Source organism: Megalobrama amblycephala, linkage group LG20, assembly GCF_018812025.1.
Source record: "Megalobrama amblycephala isolate DHTTF-2021 linkage group LG20, ASM1881202v1, whole genome shotgun sequence".
Lineage (NCBI taxonomy): Eukaryota > Metazoa > Chordata > Actinopteri > Cypriniformes > Xenocyprididae > Megalobrama > Megalobrama amblycephala.
In genome coordinates, this window is record NC_063063.1 from 12,362,213 (window position 1) to 12,383,718 (window position 21,506).

Sequence of the window (21,506 nt, forward strand, 5' to 3'; positions counted from 1 at the left end):
TTCTTAGTGTTTGGACACTAAGTTGAAACTGCTGAGTATTGTTTGGGGTCTATCTCAGATGATTGCGCTAGTGAATTCCAGAGCATAAACAATGGACGCAGCACTCCCTCCCACTCACTCCTCCATACCACCACCCCCTCTCCACCTATCTACAGTTGTTGCCGTGGAAACATACAAAGAGATTTGTAAGCAGGCGGCTCAAGTTCTGTTGCCATGACAACGGCTGGGTTTCATCAAGGCTTTGGGGGTCTAGTTCTCACAGTTTTTCCAAAATTTGTGACCACCGCCAGATTGTCGACTTCACATTAAACCTGCAGTATAAGCAGTAAATTATTCCTGATTGCGAGGAGGAAATATTCCTTGTTGAAATGGACCGCAGAGCGGGGGCTTATTAAAAGGCGCTTGTGGCGTCTTACGTGACCCAGCTTCTCTTTCTGGATATGCTGTGCAAGACTCATAAATTACCACTGATGAGAAAATTCCTCTTCCTCTGAACATTCATTATGGGCATAAAATGAGAATGGGCTTTATGAAAACCTAATTGTTGGATCTAAAGGCATTAAAATGGCCCATGTGAGCTTCATTTCCGCCGAGCGCTCACCTGTCATAATTTCATCATAACATTATTCAGGAGCACAAATGAAGCTAAAAAAACCTGACAGTAACAAAAAGGTATTATTAAAATTTCCAAAACTGCCACTCAGGTCTTAATTACTGCGGTAGACTAAAGGACCGCTATGAATATTATTACAGCTCAAGTCCCTCCGGTGATGACCTGTCTTACGACCCGTCATGGTTTATGTATCAATCTGAATCTCCAAGTTCTGAGCTTCTTCTGAGGTATACTTTAAAGGGCCGTTCACATAGGAAGCTTTCCAAAAAAATCTAGACAGAGTGCGGCGAAATGGAATAGAATGCAGGGGTCTCTATTTTTTGTTTTTAAAAGATATCTTAAAAATGATGGTCAATTTCTGTCAATTGATTCAGCATCATTATGTGGTCCCTGACATCCTGGCATGGGCATATTACATGCCATAAAATGCTATTTTATTTTATTAAAAATAGATAAATGGCAACATGATGGATGTATGCATACTACACGCCTGCATAGTGCATAACTAAAGGACTATAAAGGAGACTTTTATGGACATAGTCTCTGATGTTCCCAGAGTGTGTATGTGAAGTTTTAGCTTAAAATACACCACAAATAATTTTTTATAGCATGTTAAAATTGCCACTTTTGAGGGGTGAGCAAAAAGGTGCTGTTTTTGTGTGTGTCCCTTTAAATGCAAATGAGCTGGTGCTCCCGGCCCCCTTTCAAGAAGAGGGCAGAGATTCAAGAGCTCATGCTCTAGTATACAGGTGTAGGACAGATTGCCAGAACACCGGCAACAACAAAACAGGACAATCTCACACACTGAAAATGTCAGAAAGTGGTGGTGTACAGCCTTACATGTTCAAACCGGAGTCGTTTGAGTTGAAAAGACTCTTGTTTGTGAAGCATTCCGGTGCCAAATAATAGGCACAAATATAGACCTCACCGATTTTCTTCTGGACATTTCCTTCAAAAATTAAATTTAACCATGATGTCCTCAGTGACTCATATGGCGGGAGTCTATGGAGACTCTTATGTGCATTGGTATATCCCAAAACACAACACTTGTAATGCCTCTTTGGCGCAGACATTGTACAACTCCAGCTGCTACAGTGAGAATACAGAATTGGCGGACTCTGTGCTTCTCACTCAGGGCTGTGTCTATGTTAATAGGGCAGATCGTCACCGGCTTTGGCCAGGGCTTCTCTCTATGATGACGTCATCGTGTGGGGAATCTGAATCAGCTCGATCTCACACACTTCGATGTTCAAATACCTTATAAAAGTGAATTTTGCATAATAGATCCCCTTTAAAATGTAAGTTCTTCATCAAAATTAGTATATATTTTTAAAGTATTGGAATACCCACAGTTGTTCAGTTGAGTTGTTGACTATAGAACTGCTCACACTGATTCAGTCCAATTCATGAATATATAGTTCAGACCAGTTTTGTGAGCCAGTTCAACTGATTCGTTTGAAAGATACAAATGAATGTTTGTAGCAATATCTGTTTCATGAAAAAAGTTGAGTCTTTCCAATGACCCTGTTCACTCACTTTTTTAAAGATTCGTACACGAATCAGGCCGAGTTCTCCAGTGCATCTGTGAACTGATTCTCAGAAGCCAGTCTGTCTAAGCAGCCATAGTTGCAGCCCTTTGACTCAAACTGAGGCCAAAGACATGATGGAAATGCTCGCATTATCTCTGAATCAAAGACCTGAGCTCATCTCATTGGTAAGGCTTGGTGAGGAGTCTCTTGTGTACCCTGCACTGGTTTATTCTCACACAGATAAAGAGAAGCAGTGCTTTGAATTTTTTTTTATGTTTCACATGACCAATCCCAGGATCAGTCATTTGTCTCAGACAGGAAGTTAGTGTTACAGGGGCGAACACTCAGGGGAGAAACAGTGGGAGATAAAAGTGTACCTCATACATAAATATTCATGTCAGTTGTGGATGAGGTTTGAGAAATTGAATCTCATTGCAGTGACTCACCATATGACAGGCGCTAGATCTGCAGACTCAATGTGTTCATAGGGCTTTCAGTAATCATGCCCTTAGACCAAGCAGAGGACTGGTGGGTGCAATGGCTCATCATCTCCATGAACCAGAAAAACTACAACATTGATGGGTAGAATATAGTACTCAGGCTTCAATGTACAGAATCAACTGCAGCAGTGCACACAGCCTCTGTAGAAATACCCATAAGAGATCATTGTCCAAGATGACAGATTGCATCAGTGATTGTTTTGTGCACTTCATTGCGTTCTGGTTTAAACCAGTATGAATGAAAAAGTACTGCTATCTATAAGGACTATAAAGGGGACTTTTTATGGACATAAGTGTCGGATGTTCCCAGAGTGTGTATGTGAAGTTTTAGCTCCAAATACACCACAGATAATTTTTTATAGCATGTTAAATTTGCCACTTTTGAGGGGTCAGCAAAAAGGTGCTGTTTTTGTGTGTGTCCCTTTAAATGCAAATTAGTTGGTGCTCCCGGCCTCCTTTCAAGAAGAGGGCAGAGATTTAAGAGCTCATGCTCCAGTATACAGGTGTAGGACAGATTGCCAGAACACCGGCAACAACAAAACAGGACAATCTCACACACTGAAAATGTCAGAAAGTGGTGGTGTACAGCCTTATATGTTCAAATTCTTGTTTGTGAAGCATTCCGGTGCCAAATAATAGGCACAAACATAGACTTCACTGATTTTCTTCTGGACATTTCCTTTGAAAATGAAATTTAACCACAATGTCCTCAGTGACTCATATGGCGGGAGTCTATCTATCTATCTATCTATCTATCTATCTATCTATCTATCTATCTATCTATCTATCTATCTATCTATCTATCTATCTATCTATCTATCTATCTATCTATCTATCTATCTATCTATCTATCTATCTATCTATCTATCTATCTATCTATCTATCTATCTATAACATTTCTAAAATGGACATTAAATTTGTGTGTACTGCTGTCTATACTTTGTGAAATAACAGCTTAGAAGAACATTGACCTTTTTAACATACAATATGGATGAAATCAACTTGTTTTTTGCATTAGTTTGTCCAAGCAAGCGCTTTTGTCATATAAACATCCTCATTGGTCCAAGTTGAACAAGAGAGATGCGTAATACCTGAGAGCTTAACATTCTACACCTGTACAAATAAAGAAAACCAAAAACCTATAATTGTGAATTTAACAGTAGACAGTCCTAAGTACATAATGATTAAATCAAAGTACAATTAAATGAACCTTCACCAATGAGTTCAGTTTAGAGTATCTTTATTAAATGTCAAATCTATACAAAGACACTGCACAAAAATAGTATTTACATACTGTTTTAAAGTCAGATTATCTGCCATGTGGTGACATATCCTAATGTAAACTCACTGTAAACAAAATGAATTGCACACTCATAGATAAGAACAAGTAGCAATACTGAAACACGAAAAGAAATATATAAGCCCTTGAATCTGATTAGTTTCTCAGTATCCACATTATCATTTTCCAACTTCAAATTAATCATAACCTCATAACAATCAGACTTATCTCAGGCTCAGTCCATTAATCACATTCAATACCATTTCTCAACCTCATTTCTCCCATAATTGAAATTAGGTTGCGCACATAATTTAGAAATTTCTGACTGGAGTATAAAATGCAGGGAGTCAGTGAGTTCTTCATTTTTGTGAATACACTGTGATTTTTGGTCCTAGTCAATGCCTGTGCTTATGTGTATATGTGAAATGAACTAACATAACTTGGACTAATATTCATGCATCAACTGATTTAGCAATGAATCATTTGCATTTGAATAAATTTTGTCCACTAATTTATATTGCCATTATCTAAATACTGTTGTTTCACTGTTTCTGTTCTGGCTTGTACTTTTCTGAACAGTTTTGTATTGCAGCACATATTGTCTATTTAACATTTCTCTTTGTAAGTCACTTTGGATAAAACCATCTGCTAAATGAATAAAGATAAATCTATCACTTTTTGCATTATATTGATACTATTTTAAATTAGAAAAATGTATACTAATCACACTGGTGTTGGCATTCATGACAATACTGTACATCCTATGTATAGAGCCAGATAAGCCTTACAGAATAGTTTTTCTGTAGAATAATATCTTTTGCTTTGTCTCTCCAGTTCATGTAGACGTTGAAGCCATAGTAAAATGCAATGCTCAGCCTGGGTCCTCAACAAACAAATGCAATCGGCCACCCGCTCTCCTAATACAGCGTGTCTGTATGCTGAAAAGGCCGGTTCTGATTCGGTTAACTAGGTCACTTGCACCCTCGATCTTAATTTGCCGAGCAGAACTTTGATTTCTGGCAGCTCAACAAGGCCCCCACAGAAACGGGCTCATTCAATCGCTGGCTGTTTCCAGGCACCTGTTCAGAGGTGAATGTGTGCAGCTGAGGATTGGATTAGCTGACTTATTCTTGCTCAAAGTGCCTGAATCAAATCAATCAGAGTCCTTTCCTTCCCTGCTCCTCATCTGGGACTTCCTCGGAATTGCAGCAGATGAAAGACTTGCTGCCTGTTCCCTGGCTATTTCTAACAAAACACCACAACAGCCTTTGATGGACCTCAGAATTTGGTGTGTGTTATGGGATATTTAAAGGCTTTACGGTGCACAGTTATACTCTATACTTTATTTATTCTCATGCTTCTTTCTATTGTAGCTTTAGTACGTGATGGGGTAAAGGAAAGAATTAAAAAATAAAACTACCATGAATAAATTTGCAAAAGTAAAATTTCATGATGCACAAACAAGCATTTACGGCACTGCTCACTGCATGCACACGACAGAATAACTGAGAAGCATGGAGCAGATAGACATTTTACGGGCAGTGAGGCTGACGGGATCCGTCCTAGACTAGAGTTATTCCACATGATCTGGTTCCCCTGCAATCACGGGGAAGTGCAGGAGCAGGTCAAGTTCTTTGGGTTGATATTTCCAGGTTTACGCATTGCTGAATTAACTCAATTGGATACAACAAAGTTCATCGACCTGTGTACAAAAACCTCACAATGCAAAATCCTGTTAGCATCAAAGACAGCGATGGAAGGGGAAAAATAAAGATGAAGAGAATGAGGAAAGAAAAAGCTTTATTTTATCTTCATGTCCAGAACTACCACTCCATTAAAAAACATTTTGTCTTGAACATACTATTGAATAAAACAAAATAAATAATTATATTTAAATAAATAATGCTGAACACAACAACTTCAACCAGCTACTTCTTGGCACAATGTACTGTATAATCTGCATAAATATATTGGCAATGGTATAAATATACTTTTATGGTCGCATCTGTTTGGGAAAAAAATAAAAAATAAAATGCACCTTCTGTACGACACATTTGTAAAAGTGCAAAAAAACCTTACATGTGGCAGCAGATACAACTACTGATGACATTTTGACAAATATTTCAACATGCTCATATGCGTTTGAGAGTACACATAAAAAAGTAATGCCGAATGTTACGCAAAAAGGAGACCAAACACATATTTCCAAAGACACAAGTTGTGTCCAAGCTTCCGTGTTATTTAACAGTGTTGCTCATGGCATGACAATGCTACCTCGGCATTAAATACTCCATACATGTGACCATCGCTACTAATACTCTTCTGATTTCAAGCGTCATTTGTTTAGTTGCTTGACCGAGGTGCTTTATAATGAGAAAACAAAAGGCACAGCCTCAAACCTAGTGTCTTTTATGCCATCTACATCAAATCAATATCACACCCAGCAAATTTTCTCTATATTATTTCAGATAAGAGCATCACTTTGCTTTTCATACTCCACACCAGCCCTTTAATATCTGGGATCGATAATCCGGTAAGTTTCATTTCTGTAATGTCTCATCTCTCCGTAGCCATTCTTTCCGTACACGTTTATTAGACCTTATTGCTATTGATCTGAATCTTTTCGTGTGCCAATTCTTTACATCTGTTTCCTTTTACCTTTTCATTGACAGAACACAAACACATCATTGTTACAGTGGATATAAATTGTGGTGAACATTTCCAAGTGTCCCTGGCCTCACAGTCAGTGGATGTTATCGTGAGGGCATAACATGCTCACCCCTGTTGTGCCTCCAGTCCACTAGGGGCAGTGTGGAGAGTCCTTTCATGACAATAATCACTTTTGGCTCTCTGCCACTTGCTTTGAAGCGTATTCAGCCTCTTACACAGTCACCTCTGTCTTACTGTTGGTTACAAAGTAGGGTTGCGTTGGTAGGTAATGATGACTGCGGGCAGTGTGTAGCTCATTAACTCGTTCCATCGTGCACATCTTCCTAGGCCCGTAGGTTTTGCGGCGACCTGCAGTCTCTGCGTTCTCCCAGCTCCTCAGCATGCCGGGGTTCGCGATGGTATTGGAGCTGTAGGCCATTGCGGGATGGGCCACATGGGCTTTAATGCTCTTGGGCTTCTGTCCATTTTGCTTGAGGCACGGGACCTCTGTGACGTAAGAAGCCGTGGGCTCCACGTGCTCCATTCTGACTGGATGAAGCGGCAGGCTTCCCTTAGCCGCCAACTCGACCAAGTGGCGGTGTTGCTTGTTGAGAAAATCACCGTTGGCTTTGGCCGCTGATGGCAAGATAGAGAGGAAGAGTGAGGTTAGTTGAGCTCAAGGGAGATTGCAATTGTGTGAAGTTGTCATACATAAAAGGTTCATATAGAGAGAAACTGAATTTTCCATCAGATAGAAGAGTGTTATGTACCCAGTACAAAAAAGCATTATTTGAAATTATGCTACAAAAATGACCTATCACAGGGAGCTATTTAGGAAGAAGTAGAACAGATGCTATTATTTCTAAATTAAAAATTTAAATAGGACTGTTTTGGCACATTAAAACTAACATTATGTTGTTTCTGTAGAAAATGAGGCACACTGTGTACCAACTGTAATGGCTATTTTTGACTGAAAGGATATATTATGAATACTGAAAATATTATACAGATTAAAGAGGTCATGTCATAAATAATAAATCATAAAGATGGATAAAGGGGTCATATGGTAACACTTTATTATAGGGTCTTTTAACTAGTTGCTTATAGCATGCTTATTACTAGAATATTGGCTGTTTATTAGTACATATTAAGTACATATTATTCTGCATGACCTTATTCTACTTTCTTAATCCTGCCCAATACCTAACCTTAACAACTATCTTACTAACTATTAATAAGCAGTAAATTAGGAGTTTATTGAAGGAAAAGTCATAGTTAATAGTGAATATGTGTTCCCTATACTAAAGTGTTACCCGTCATATCATATTTTTTATTATTTAATATTTATATTTGGTAACACTTTATTTTACAGTGTTATTGTTACATATGTTACATGCAGTTAATATAGTAATAACTATAAATTATGCATAATTACATGCAACTAACCCAAAACCAAGCCAAACCCTGATCCTAACCCTATAGTAAGTACATGTAGTTACTTAATATTACTCAGTACTTAAATATATAACTACAGTGTAACAAAGACACCTTAAAATAAAGTGTAACCATATATTTTTATTATTAAACTTTTTTTTTTTTTTACATTTTAACAGTTTTATGTATTTTTTCTCAATAAATCATAATTAAAATACAAAAATATGTAATATTTAAAAAATATATAATAAAAAATAAAGTATGAAGCTTTTAAATATGACCCCTTTAAATCTTTAATTTATTTGAAAAATTAAGATGATATCTATGACATAACATCTGTAACATCTCAATATTAAAGTTGAAATGTAATGGAAATAGTGACAGATTTTTCTTACATATTGTGATGTGCATCCGAGTGAAATGGATTATCGAAAAAGAAATAAAATTGCATCCGTTGGTTGTTGATTGGACGGAGGCAGATCTTAATATGAGCTTGAGGTTCGATTGTAAGAAAGGGGCGTGGTTTAAGCAGGCAAACTAAATGATTGGAGAAGGCTGGCATACATCACCAGAGAGAAGTCTAAAATTTCAGTGGAAGATCGAGTTGAAAAAAACCCCCCAAAAAACACAGTAAGATCAATAACATGCATTTAGAAAATATAGTCATATTTAGACATAGTCATCCTGTCGAAAATAGCCATTTCAAGTTGGTAAACAGCGCAATAGCAAGGTCAGTGTCCCACCTTTCCTGCAGAAACGCACAAGCAGTTAAGGTTTTCAATCTGCGGTCAGTGTAAGTACAGCCTGTCGCATCCCTCTGGGAGATGTGTCCTTTAACCAGGTGATTCATGTTTATAAGAGGATCATTACTCTTAGAGTACCAGGCATCCTAGTGTGACTTCCTCTGTCTACTTTTGATGGTCGGCTGCTTTGACGACCTTGAAGATAAACTTTTCATGCTTAAAACGAGTTTGGTCTGCGGTGTGATGATAAATCTTATTTATCGTGCATCTGCCCCTGTGGGAGAAGACGGAGACGTTGGCACGGTGGACATTTTTTCACAGTTGCTCTGCTCCCTGTATCAGATACACGGATCATCACAACAGACGGGTGAATCAATTACAGTACTCAACAGTGCAATCAAGATGAATTGTGTTTTCGTAACTAGTGCCCCGAGACAGAGTTCAAATATCTATCGGCTCGCAACTCCGTGACTCCACGCATGGAGTTAGTGTCATCGGGATCTCAAAGGGTTTTGGTGGGAGGATATTCTGGTACAGGCCTTTGTTAGAAGCTCCACTTCTCTATGTCGGGTGGAAATCCAATTCTGTGACCTTAGAGATGTATTTGGGGACTGAGAGAGAAGTATTGATTTGTAGAATTGGGACTTATCAGCTCTAACAATTTTGCACCTTTGGGAATTTTCAAGAAGGAGGTAATTAAATAAGAAAAAATAACTATGATGCCAGAGGGTCAGTTTTTCTCTGCTTGATGATTTCATAGTATATATCATCCATGATAAGGTGAAATCAGAACATTTGGCTTGTCTGGTAGGGGCAGTAGGGGAAGCTTGAGGTGACTTCACAGTATAAATGACAGCATCAGTGAGACTGAGTCACATTGATTGAGAAATCCACAGGTGATCATTTGGAGAAACAATAGTAGCAACATACTACAGTTAAACCATGGCATTACATTTATGCATTTAGCAGACACTTTTATCAATAGCAACTTCATGACAGGGTTATAATAGTTTTATGTTTTTATTTTTTTTATTTTGTCTTCAATTTAGTGTTCACTATCATTGTTGGTTTTAGTTTAGTATTATATTTTATTTAGTTTTTATTTTAAATGTCTTTAAAAAAAAAACATTTAAAAAAGTTTAAGATCTTTAGAATTTCAGTCTAGAGCTATTACTATCTAGTCTAGTGGCATTTTCATATTTAATGCGAGTGGGTTGTAAAGATTAAAGAAAGTTTTCAAAAATGCCATGTCATATTATAATATTTTTTTATTTGATTTAGTTTTAAAGTCATGCAAATCTATTGTAGTTTAATTTCAGTTTTCCCAGTTATGTTAGTTTTTATTTTAAATTCAGTATATACACTCACTGTGCACTTTATTAGGTACACCTGGGGCCCGTTTCAGAAAGGAGGTTAAGTAAAAACTCTGAGTATGTAACCCTGAAATGAGGGAAACTCTGGGTTGTCCATTTCAGAAATGGAGGAATATCCATTGGTAACTTACTCTGTGAACCTAACCAGGTCAAGAGCAGGTTTTCTTAGGTAAACCCAGCATTTCTTTCGGTCTCCTCACCCTTTTTAAAGTGCAAGCGATGTTTAAATACTTCATTCATTCATTCACGCTGCAAAAATGCTTGAGTATTTTTGCCTTAGAGTACAAATATCTAAAAATTCATTTAAATCAAGATGCATTTTCTATATAAGAAAAAGATATTTAGGCTTGTTTTCTGGGGGGGAATCTAAATTAAGTACCTTTTACTTAAGTAAAATTATCTGCCAGTGTGGTAATAAAAATAATCTTAATGCAAACGAAAACAAGATTATTCAGAGTGTCTATTACTCAGTGCAAATTTACACTAACTCCGCCCACCAATGTCACACAATATTAAAAAATGACGCGTATGATTCAACGGCTTCAGTGGTGTAAGCAGTAGCGCGTAAGGTGTGTAGAATTGGCTTGTGAAGCGATTGACCCGGGTTTGAGTCCACCTTTTGCCGAGCTTGCTCTTTTCCCTTTTCCCATCACATATCACATCAGAAAGGCATTTATTTTCAATAAAAATTAAGAAGTGGAAGTAAAGTGCCTAATGTGTGAGTGTGAGTGTTTAATAATGATAAAAGTATTTATAATTTTAATAAATATAATCATATACACTCTATGTTATTACTGTATCCTGTTAAAGGGTTAGTTCATCCAAAAATGAAAATAATGTCATTTATTACTCACCCTCATGCCGTCCCACACCCGTAAGACCTTCGTTAATCTTCGGAACGCAAATTAAGATATTTTTGTTGAAATCCGATGACTCAGTGAGGCCTGCATAGCCAGCAATGACATTTCCTCTCTCAAGATCCATTAATGTACTAAAAACATATTTAAATCAGTTCATGTGAGTACAGTGGTTCATTAGTAATATTATAAAGCGACGAGAATATTTTTGGTGTGCCAAAAAAACAAAATAATGACTTATATAGTGATGGCCGATTTCAAAACACTGCTTCATGAAGCTTCGGAGCATAATGAATCAGCGTGTCGAATCAGCTGTTCGGAGCGCCAAAGTCACGTGATGTCAGCAGTTTGCCGATCATCACTATATAAGTCGTTATTTAGTTTTTTTGGCGCACCAAAAATATTTTAGTCGCTTTATAATATTAATATTTAATCACTGTACTCACATGAATTTATTTAAATATGTTTTTAGGACATTAATGGATCTTGAGAGAGGAAATGTCATTGCTCCCTATGCAGGCCTCACGGAGCCAGAAATGTCTTAATTTGTGTTCCGAAGATTAACAAAGGTCTTACAGGTGTGGAACGGCATGAGGGTGAGTAATAAATTACATTATTTTCATTTTTGGGTTCAACAAGTACTGAGGTGCAAATAGTATGTATCTGCCAGTCTAAAGTATAAATAGCATCTAATTACTATGTACACTTATTGCAAAGAACTGCTGCTTTTACATGGTAAATAGAACATATTACTATTTTCTATTTTTCTTAGCATCTACAGCTAATTGCACTGTAAATAGCATCTATCGCTAAGAAAATATGCTATTTCCACTTAGTGTAAATAGCCACTTTCCTTATTTTCTAACCCCATTGGCAGATAATTTGCAAAATAAAAAAATGACTGATGTTCTGTTTTCACCTCTGATATTATAACAGTGATAAGAATTTAACTTGTATTGACTCGGAAGTATGCAGGCCTCTTTTTGTCGGGTACAGTTGCCTTTGTGAATTGTAATATCAGAGCTCCATTGATCATGTCTTTTCATAGTCATAGTGCATGTGCTTAACTCAGAATCAACCTACTCAGAGTTGAAAGACCTAACTCAATTTAACTGTTCTGAAACAGAAATCTCAGAGTTTCCCATTTCAGAGTAAGCCAACTCAGAGTTATTTTTTAACTCAGAGTTGGTTGAACCTCCTTATTGAAACGGGCCCCTGTTCAACTTCTTTTTAACACAAATATCTAATCAGCCAATCACATGGCAGCTCAATGCATTTAGCTATGCAGACATGAGGTGCTATGTAGACATAGTGTACATGAATTCAGGCATTGTTAAGGACAGTAAGGACCCTGGGTCACTACATTGGGACACTGATAACTTTATTTCCAGCGACATGACAACGTCCTCATTGTACAACATCACTACTGATATTTATGAACAACAGCAGAACTGTTATCTTTCTGACATTTTTTAAATGTTATTTAAAGTGCATTGTGATAAATACTTTGCCTGTTACATATACGTGCAACATTTCAGCCATAAATTATAAATGTTATCTAGATCATGTTCATTACCTGTCTAGCGATGTATTTTTATGAAAGGTTTTTGCAATTGGCCGACTTCCAGATAGTGAACTACAAAATAACTCTTTGAACGAACATAAAAAAAATCATGGAAAGGATTTCCACATGATTAAGTTGCTTTATTTCAGCATTATGCAATTCTGTTATTCCAATTTAATGTACTTACGTTGGGTCAACTTAATTTATTAAGGTTGATTCAACTTATTTACTATGGTTGGGCACAGCTTAATTTAATAGTGTCAGCCCAACTAATTTGCAATGTTTTGGAAAATAAATAAAAAGCAACAAATAAATAAATAATAAATTGTTTTCATATACATTGATTTTTACAATTAATTCTTCTTGTTTAATTTTGTGATTTATATAACTTTTGTGATGTTCTGTGTTAGAAATCTAGATGTGATACTGGATTCATCCTAAATTGCCTTAACCAAAAACATTGTAAAGCCTAAATTGATCATAAGTCCATTGATGGCAATGGCTTTACAATCAACATAGGATTACAATGCTTTTGGGAAATGCAACCCAGAGCACTACCACAGTGATTACTTTCTTATTAAAGTAATTTGAAAGTTTGTTAGCAGGTCCTCAACCCCAAGCACAAGTGCAACAATTCACCACAATGGTAACCCTAAAACTATTAATTAACAGAAACTTTTAAATACCAACATAATAGAACAGTAAACATTAAAAAGTCTTTCCATTTTCTCATCTTCCTAAAAACTGCTTAAAATAACACTTTATTTCAACATTTACACTCCTAGTTCAGCCCCTTTGCAAAGCATGATGGGAAGTGAAAATCCTGTTTGATTGAGTCCTGGTTGGGTTTACTTGATTGAAACATGTTATTTCAATATGAAAACATCAAGTTAAGTCAAAGAGTTTCAAGTCGTTTCAAGTCAATTTAATATGAATCAATCACATTTAAACCAGAAACCTGATACAATGGTGTTGAATCAAAATAAATTGGTTTAAATAAAGTGAACAGCATCAAAAAATGTAGTGAGTGTAGGGAGCTGACTGAGATGTAGTTCTGTGGGCAAAAATGCCTTACTGATGCCAGATGGTCAGAGAAAAATGGCCAGATTGGTTCGAGCTGATAGAAAGGCAACAGTAACTCAAATAACCACTCGTTACAACTAAGGTCTGCAGAAGAGCATTTCTGAATGCACAACACGCCAAACATTGAAGCAGATGGGCTACAGCAGCAGAAGACCACAGCGGGTACCACTCCTGTCAGCTAAGAACAGGAAACTGAGGCTACAATTCATATCTGCTAAACAAAATTGGACAATAAAAGATTGGAAAAACATTGTCTGGTCTGATAAGTCTTGATTTCTGCTGCTACATTCAGACATATCAATGGTTCAGGCTGTTGGTGGTGGTGTATGGTGTGGGGGATGTTTTCTTGGCACACTTAGTATTAAACTTAGTATTGTTAAAATGTCACAGCCTACCTGAGTATTGTTGTTTACCATGTCCATCCCTTTATGACCACAGTGTACCCATCTTCTGATGGCTACTTCCAGCAGGATAATGTGCCATCTCACAAATTTCAAATAATCTCAAACTGGTTTCTTGAACATGGTGCCACGGGGACATGAGGGGGTGAATTTTAATGGTGACATAGAATAAATTTTTCAACAAAAATCACAATTGCCAAGTGCATGCTTTCTACCCTTAATATTAGGCTATTATAGCAATATTTACTTAATGACAGTCTGTTTCACAAAATTATATTTTGATTGGCACATTTGAATGCAGCTCTATACTGAGTAGGCTAAAGGTACTGTAGGATGAAATATTTTTTTCATGTTTAGAAGTCTAGATAATTGTTCGTAGTTAGTTGATTACTTCACTGTATTGTTACTGTTTATCACCACGCAATGAGCATGTGTTTTATAGTAAAGAATTAATTACTTTTGGTAGTGGTAGTATCATGGTAACCTGTCTGTATTCATGGCAAAACCACTGAAATTGTGTAACCTAACATAAGAACTATGTTGTCCTAGGCAATTTTCCTTTTTGTTTTATGTAGTAATATTATTCAATGCTCTGCCATCTGTATTTTTCAGAAGATTTTAGTTTCATAGTTGTACATGAATGGGCCATTTATGTTTTTCTATCTGGGGAAATTTTGTGTTATGTAACCGCCCCCTTTCAATACTTCAATACGCCCAGTGGCGGTTCTAGACTCCTGGGGGCTCTATGAAAAACTTTTAGGGGCCCCTGTCAGTGCATTCATAAAACCCCCCAAAATGACCCCAACCCCTTAATCTGTTCTTTCAGAGAGCTGAAACAATAAAAAGAATTACAAACAATAGGACAAATACAACAGAAAAAAGGTACGAATTAAATAAACAATTTAGCCTTTAGCTCAATTTAGGTCCCCCCCCAGACCTGTTCCTGTCTGCGTTTTCATCGTGGTCTAAAGTGGGAAGGTGCTCACTGCAGAGAAAATTTGTGGAGCTTGCATTAGCTCCCCCTCGCTGGACGTTTAGCGAGCGAATGTACAACCACACCCTAATCCTACCCTAACCCTACCCACAACTCTTTCTCTCCACCCCACTGGGCGTCCAAAGAGAAGGAGAGTTCTATCCCTCAAGCCCACTGGATGCCAGAGAGGAGGAGCTGGCCATCAAAGACTCTGCAGTTAGTACCACTTGTCTAAAGTACTGTGAAGATTAGGCAAATTAGGTGACTCAGGACTTCACGTGACCTTTCCAGTTCCCACTGGATTTTCTCCTCTGCACACAAGATTAATAAAGCCTGAACCTCATTGTCGGTCCATCGATTGTATTTTTTAAACTCCACTGTTGATTTGAATAGCAAACAACTTTTACTGCACGCACTGCAACAGTCTTTTAAAAATGGTAGTTGAAATAAAATGCTGCATGGAGGCAACCAATCAAAATGCTGCATGAACTCAACCAATCAGCATGTTCAGCGGCCCAAAGTCTCACCCCCAAATGTTCCTGAACTTTGAAAAAGTGCTTCCTTTGTGAGGGGGGAATTTTTACCTGGAAACTTCATTTAAACCCTGGTCCTTGGGGTCAAAACACACCGAGTACCACCCCTAAGTCCCTAGTTCCTGGAGAAAGTTCCTGCGGTGGAAACCTTCCCTACTCTTTATGTTCACTAAAGACATAACTGAATATGTTTAAATGAAAATTCCCAAAGACAGACATTCTGTTATATTTTTGTGTGTGAATTTTTCCATTTAAGCGCACTCTCGAAACCCCCAATAGCCTATACTTGTCCATGTTTCCCTCCATCTTGGAACGTATGCACAGAAAGCCACTTTTGCAGCTTAATATGCTTTTAACTCCTTTTTAGTATCGATCTAGTCCGGTTACATGATTTGACTGATTTGGATGTTATGTACAAACCCGATTCCAAAAAAGTTGGGACACTGTACAAATTGTGAATAAAAACAGAATGCAATGATGTGGAAGTTTCAAATTTCAATATTTTATTACAGAAAACAACATAGATGACATATCAAATGTTTAAACTGAGAAAATGTATAATTTTAAGGGAAAAATAAGTTGATTTTAAATTTCATGGCATCAACACATCTCAAAAAAGTTGGGACAAGGCCATGTTTACCACTGTGTGGCATCCCCTCTTCTTTTTATAACAGTCTGCAAACGTCTGGGGACTGAGGAGACAAGTTGCTCAAGTTTAGGAATAGGAATGTTGTCCCATTCTTGTCTAATACAGGCTTCTAGTTGCTCAACTGTCTTAGGTCTTCTTTGTCACTTTTTCCTCTTTATGATGCGCCAAATGTTTTCTATGGGTGAAAGATCTGGATTGCAGGCTGGCCATTTCAGTACCCGGATCCTCCTCCTACGTAGCCATGATGTTGTAATTGATGCAGTATGTGGTCTGGTAGTGTCATGTTGGAAAATGCAAGGTCTTCCCTGAAAGAGACGATGTCTGGATGGGAGCATATGTTGTTGCTAGAACTTGGATATACCTTTCAGCATTGATGGTGCCTTTCCAGATGTGTAAGCTGCCCAAGCCACACGCACTCATGCAACCCCATACCATCAGAGATGCAGGCTTCTGAACTGAGCGCTGATAACAACTTGGGTTGTCCTTGTCCTCTTTAGTCCGGATGACATGGCGTCCCAGTTTTCCAAAAAGAACTTCAAAGTTTGATTTGTCTGACCACAGAACAGTTTTCCACTTTGCCACAGTCCATTTTAAATGAGCCTTGGCCCAGAGAAAACGCCTGTGCTTCTGGATCATGTTTAGATATGGCTTCTTTTTTGACCTATAGAGTTTTAGCTGGCAACGGCGAATGGCACGGTGGATTGTGTTCACCGACAATGTTTTCTGGAAGTATTCCTGAGCCCATGTTGTGATTTCCATTACAGTAGCATTCCTGTATGTGATGCAGTGCTGTCTAAGGGCCCGAAGATCACGGGCATCCAGTATGGTTTTCTGGCCTTGACCCTTACGCACAGAGATTGTTGCAGATTCTCTGAATCTTTGGATGATATTATGCACTGTAGATGATGATAACTTCAAACTCTTTGCAATTTTCTCTGAGAAACTCCTTTCTGATATTGCTCCACTATTTTTCGCCGCAGCATTGAGGGAATTGGTGATCCTCTGCCCATCTTGACTTCTGAGAGACACTGCCACTCTGAGAGGCTCTTTTTATACCCAATCATGTTTCCAATTGACCTAATAAGTTGCAAATTGGTCCTCCAGCTGTTCCTTATATGTACATTTAACTTTTCCGGCCTCTTATTGCTACCTGTCCCAACTTTTTTGGAATGTGTAGCATCTCATGAATTCCAAAATGAGCCAATATTTGGCATGACATTTCAAAATGTCTCACTTTCAACATTTGATATGTTATCTATATTCTATTGTGAATAAAATATAAGTTTATGAGATTTGTAAATTATTGCATTCCTTTTTTATTCACAATTTGTACAGTGTCCCAACTTTTTTGGAATCGGGTTTGTAGGAAAGGCAACAGTGCACTGCTTTGAATGCAGTGTTGTGTTTTCATAATTGTTGGAAACCAAAATCAAAAATGAAACTAAAATTCTATTAATCACACAGCACTAGGCATTAAATCATCTCTGAGTACAAGGGGGCCCTATGCAAGTTGCGTACTTTGTGTATTGGGAGGACCGGCACTGCGTACGCCCCTTCTTCAGTGCTCCGCTGGCGCCGGTTCTGCTTGAACATGACAATGAGTTCACTATACTCAAATAGTCTCCACAGTCACCAGATCTCAATCCAGTAGAGCACCTTTTGGATGTGGTGGAACAGAAGATTTGCATCCAACCAATCTGCAGCAACTGTGTGATGCTGCCATGTCAATATGGACTAAAATCTCTGAGGAATTTTTCCAGCACCTTTTTGAATCTTTACCATGAAGAATTAAGGTAGTTCTGAAGGTAAAAAGGGGTCCAACCTGGGGCTAGCAAGGTGTACCTAAACTGGCCTTTGAGTGTATATACATACATTGTTTTCACTTTTATTCAGCAATGTGCATTAAATTGATTAAATATAACAGTAAAGACATGCATAACGGACAAACGTATCACGGTTTCTACAAAAATATTAAACAGCCCAACTGTTTTCAACAGATATAAATGTTTCTTGAGGAACAAATCAGCATATAAGAATGATTTCCGAAGGATCATGTGATAGTGAAGACTGGTGTAATGGCTGCTGAAAATTCAGCTTTGCCATTTTATATATATATATATATATATATATATATATGTTGAGTTTTCCTAATGAGATATACTGCATTTGAATACTCCCAAGCGAACTGTAATGAGGTACAATGACTCTCTTTCCATTCAGATCCGGTGATAAAACACCTCTCAAAGCCTCTTATTCTGGGATTCATTAATCATTTGTAAAATATTCTGCGGTAAATGCTATGTTCAATAAGAGGAATAATTTATGAGTTTTGCACAGGAAAGATCCACATGAGAGTATAACACTGACATACTAAAAATGATCCTTTCGAGTGTACTGTATATCCTTACCCACAGCCTTCAGTGAGGCGTATTTGTTGAACTCTTTTGCCGATTGTTGTTGCTCATAGACATGGGACAGCTGGCTGAGGGCTGGATATTGGTGCGTTTGCATCATGTTGTTTATCTGGCCGCCTTCTGCAAAAAAACAAAAAAAAAAAACATTGTTAAAGGGTTGCATCATTATTTTGTCTTAATTCACAGCATTTTTTTTGTCATCCCTTAATAATATGTCTAGCTTACTGCTGACTAATGTCACTTGGGATTCAGTTGCCACTAATAACAAAAGAGAAACAGACACCTAAAGGCACTAAAACTTTTTGTACATACAGTAGGTTGCAGGCAGAAAACAGAAGAATCAGACTGAATGGATCTGATAACGAGTTGTTTGATGTGCGTATGCGGCTAGTGTCACAACCCGGTCCAATCTGCCTCCTGTGATGTGACAGTCAAAGAATAAGCGATGGTATGTATATACAACCGGTCTCATTGATTTCCTCCCTTGACTTCCTCCGGTTCATAGAGATGAATTGTCAGCGGTGAATGACGATCAAAGAGGTGTAACCTGCGTGGCAGAGCTGTCAACGCAGAGCTCCTGTTGTGACTAATTAATCACTTAGCCCTGCAGCAGGGTTGCTGACACATGTCTGTACTGAGCGCCGTGCAGTGAGTCATGCACACCAGACATCACACAGATTACTGCTCAACAGAGCTTCTGAAAAACACTATAGACTATACTGTACACCCATTAGCGCTTAGTACGCTTGTTTTCTCAAATGTTTTTGTCAAATAATAATAATTATTTTTCTTTTTTTTCTTTTTTTTGCCAGAGCGTGTGGAAATTATTATTTATTTGCTAGTAGTACATCGTTATATCCTTTTATGTAATGTTCAAAATTGAATGATTCAGGGAAAACGGATACTGAACACTTTGTGTGCACCAGTGATGTAAAGTATTTAAGTATCTTTGACAGAGTATCAAGGATATTAGCAAATTTTACTCTCAACTTGACTGATGTTTGTACTCTTTACTCCAATACATTTGTAATGAGTAATGCAATTATACATTACATTTATATTTACATTATTTATATTTACATTATACATTTCATGGCACCTAACTTTTTCTACAGCAGTTCATTTCTGTTACATAAGACATTTCTGTTATTGTGTATTTTTAATCGTTTTTTTTTTTTTTTTTTTTTTTAGCCAGAATTTCATTTCCGTATTTAAAAAAGTCATATTTTCATTAATTTGGTATTTACTGTATGTGTACAGCAAATGTGTTGCAAGTATTCTACCCAAGTCCGAATGAAACACTGTTACTATTTAAAGGGTTAGTTCACCCAAAAAGGAAAATTCCATGTCGTAAGACCTTTGTTCATCTTTGGAATACAAATTAAGATATTTCTGATAAAATCTGATGGCTGTGAGTCCTGCATCGCCAGCAAGACAATTAACACTTTCAATGCCCAGAAAGGTACTGAAGACATATTTAAAACAGTTCATGTGACTACAGTGGTTCAACCTTGAAGGTGCTCTAAGCGATCCTGGGTGGAGTAACTTTCTGTTGACGTTCGAAGTGTTGTCAAACAAAACAGAGGCTAGCTAGACCCTCCCTCCTCCTCCCCTCCCCCTCCCCTCCCCCTCCCCTCCCCCTCCCTCCGTGCTTTCTGAAACAGTCATGAACGCGCATTTAAAATCATTCTTGTCGGTTATTGGCTGGAGCATGTTTATTATGATACTGCACCAGGTAGTTTTTGTTGCCGTTTTTGGAGCTTGTGCCGACTACAGAGACCGCGTTTTTTTTACAGTGTGTTCAGGGGACAGGCAGCTAGCGGATAGTGAGGAGATGTTTGCTGTATGTGACCAAAAATTTTTTGGCCTAAAAATGCGCGACATTTAGAGCGACTTAGAGCACCTTTAATGTTATGAAGAGACGAGAATACTTTTTGTGTGCCAGCAAAACAAAATAACGACTTTATTCAACAATATCTAGTGATGGGCGATTTCAAAACACCACTTCATGAAGCTTTACAAATCTTTTGTTTCGAATCAGTGGTTCGGAGCGTATCAAACTGTCAATGTCACGTGATTTCAGTAAACGAGGCTTTGTTATGTCATAAGTATTTCGAAATTTCAATGTTTCACCACTGGGGGGCGTGACTTTGGCAGTTTGATACACGCTCCGAACCACTGAATCGAAACAAAAGATTTGTAAAGCTTTGAAGCTTCATGAAGCAGTGTTTTGAAATTGCCCATCACTAGATATTGTTGGATATAGTCGTTATTTTGTTTTTTTGGCACACAAAAAGTATTTGCTTCATAACATTAAGGTTGAACCACTGTAGTCACATGAACTGTTTTAAATATGTCTTTAGTACCTTTCTGGGCATTGAAAGTGTTAATTGTCTTGCTGGTGATGCAGGCCTCACTGAGCCATCGGATTTTATGAAAAATTTGTGTTCCGAAGATGAACGAAGGTCTTACAGGTGTAATTAATGACAGAATTTAAATTTTTGGGTGAACTAACCCTTTAATCTCTAACAGGCAAAGGGCAAAGGTCAGCAAGACATTATTAAGTGAGCTGACTGTCCTCCTCCAGTGTTCTCAGAACTGTGACCTCCTCTGTGACCTCAGCAAACTGTAAGTGATGAGATGAGCACATAATAACATTGAGTGGCAAGCCGTGGCACAAGTATGTGTTTCAAGGCTGGCAAGGTCAAAAAGCAAAACAAACTCCATGAAGCCAGAAGAAGCTAATATACAATAATAATAAAAAAGAGATAAACACCTCTTTTTTGAAGAACATTTGTTGGTTTTTCGGGCCAAACCGTTCCTGTTAACCATACATGCTGTTCATTTAGTACACCACAGATTTTGCGGCCTACTCTTTTGAAAATTTGACAGAAGTAGCAGATAAGTGGGAG

At 37.7% G+C, this 21,506-nt stretch overlaps 1 protein-coding gene across 1 annotated transcript in view; it reads right to left on the minus strand.

The window, feature by feature from the left end:
* Positions 1-3,865: 3,865 nt before the first annotated feature.
* Positions 3,866-21,506, minus strand: part of shisa9a (shisa family member 9a) — a 52,525-nt gene continuing 34,884 nt past the window's right edge. The window contains exons 3-4 of the mRNA XM_048171096.1: positions 18,589-18,714; positions 3,866-7,206 (exon numbers count right to left, since the gene is read on the minus strand). Of these exons, the coding sequence (XP_048027053.1) occupies positions 6,803-7,206; positions 18,589-18,714 (530 nt within the window). The 3' untranslated portion in view covers positions 3,866-6,802. The remainder of the gene's footprint in view (positions 7,207-18,588; positions 18,715-21,506) is intronic.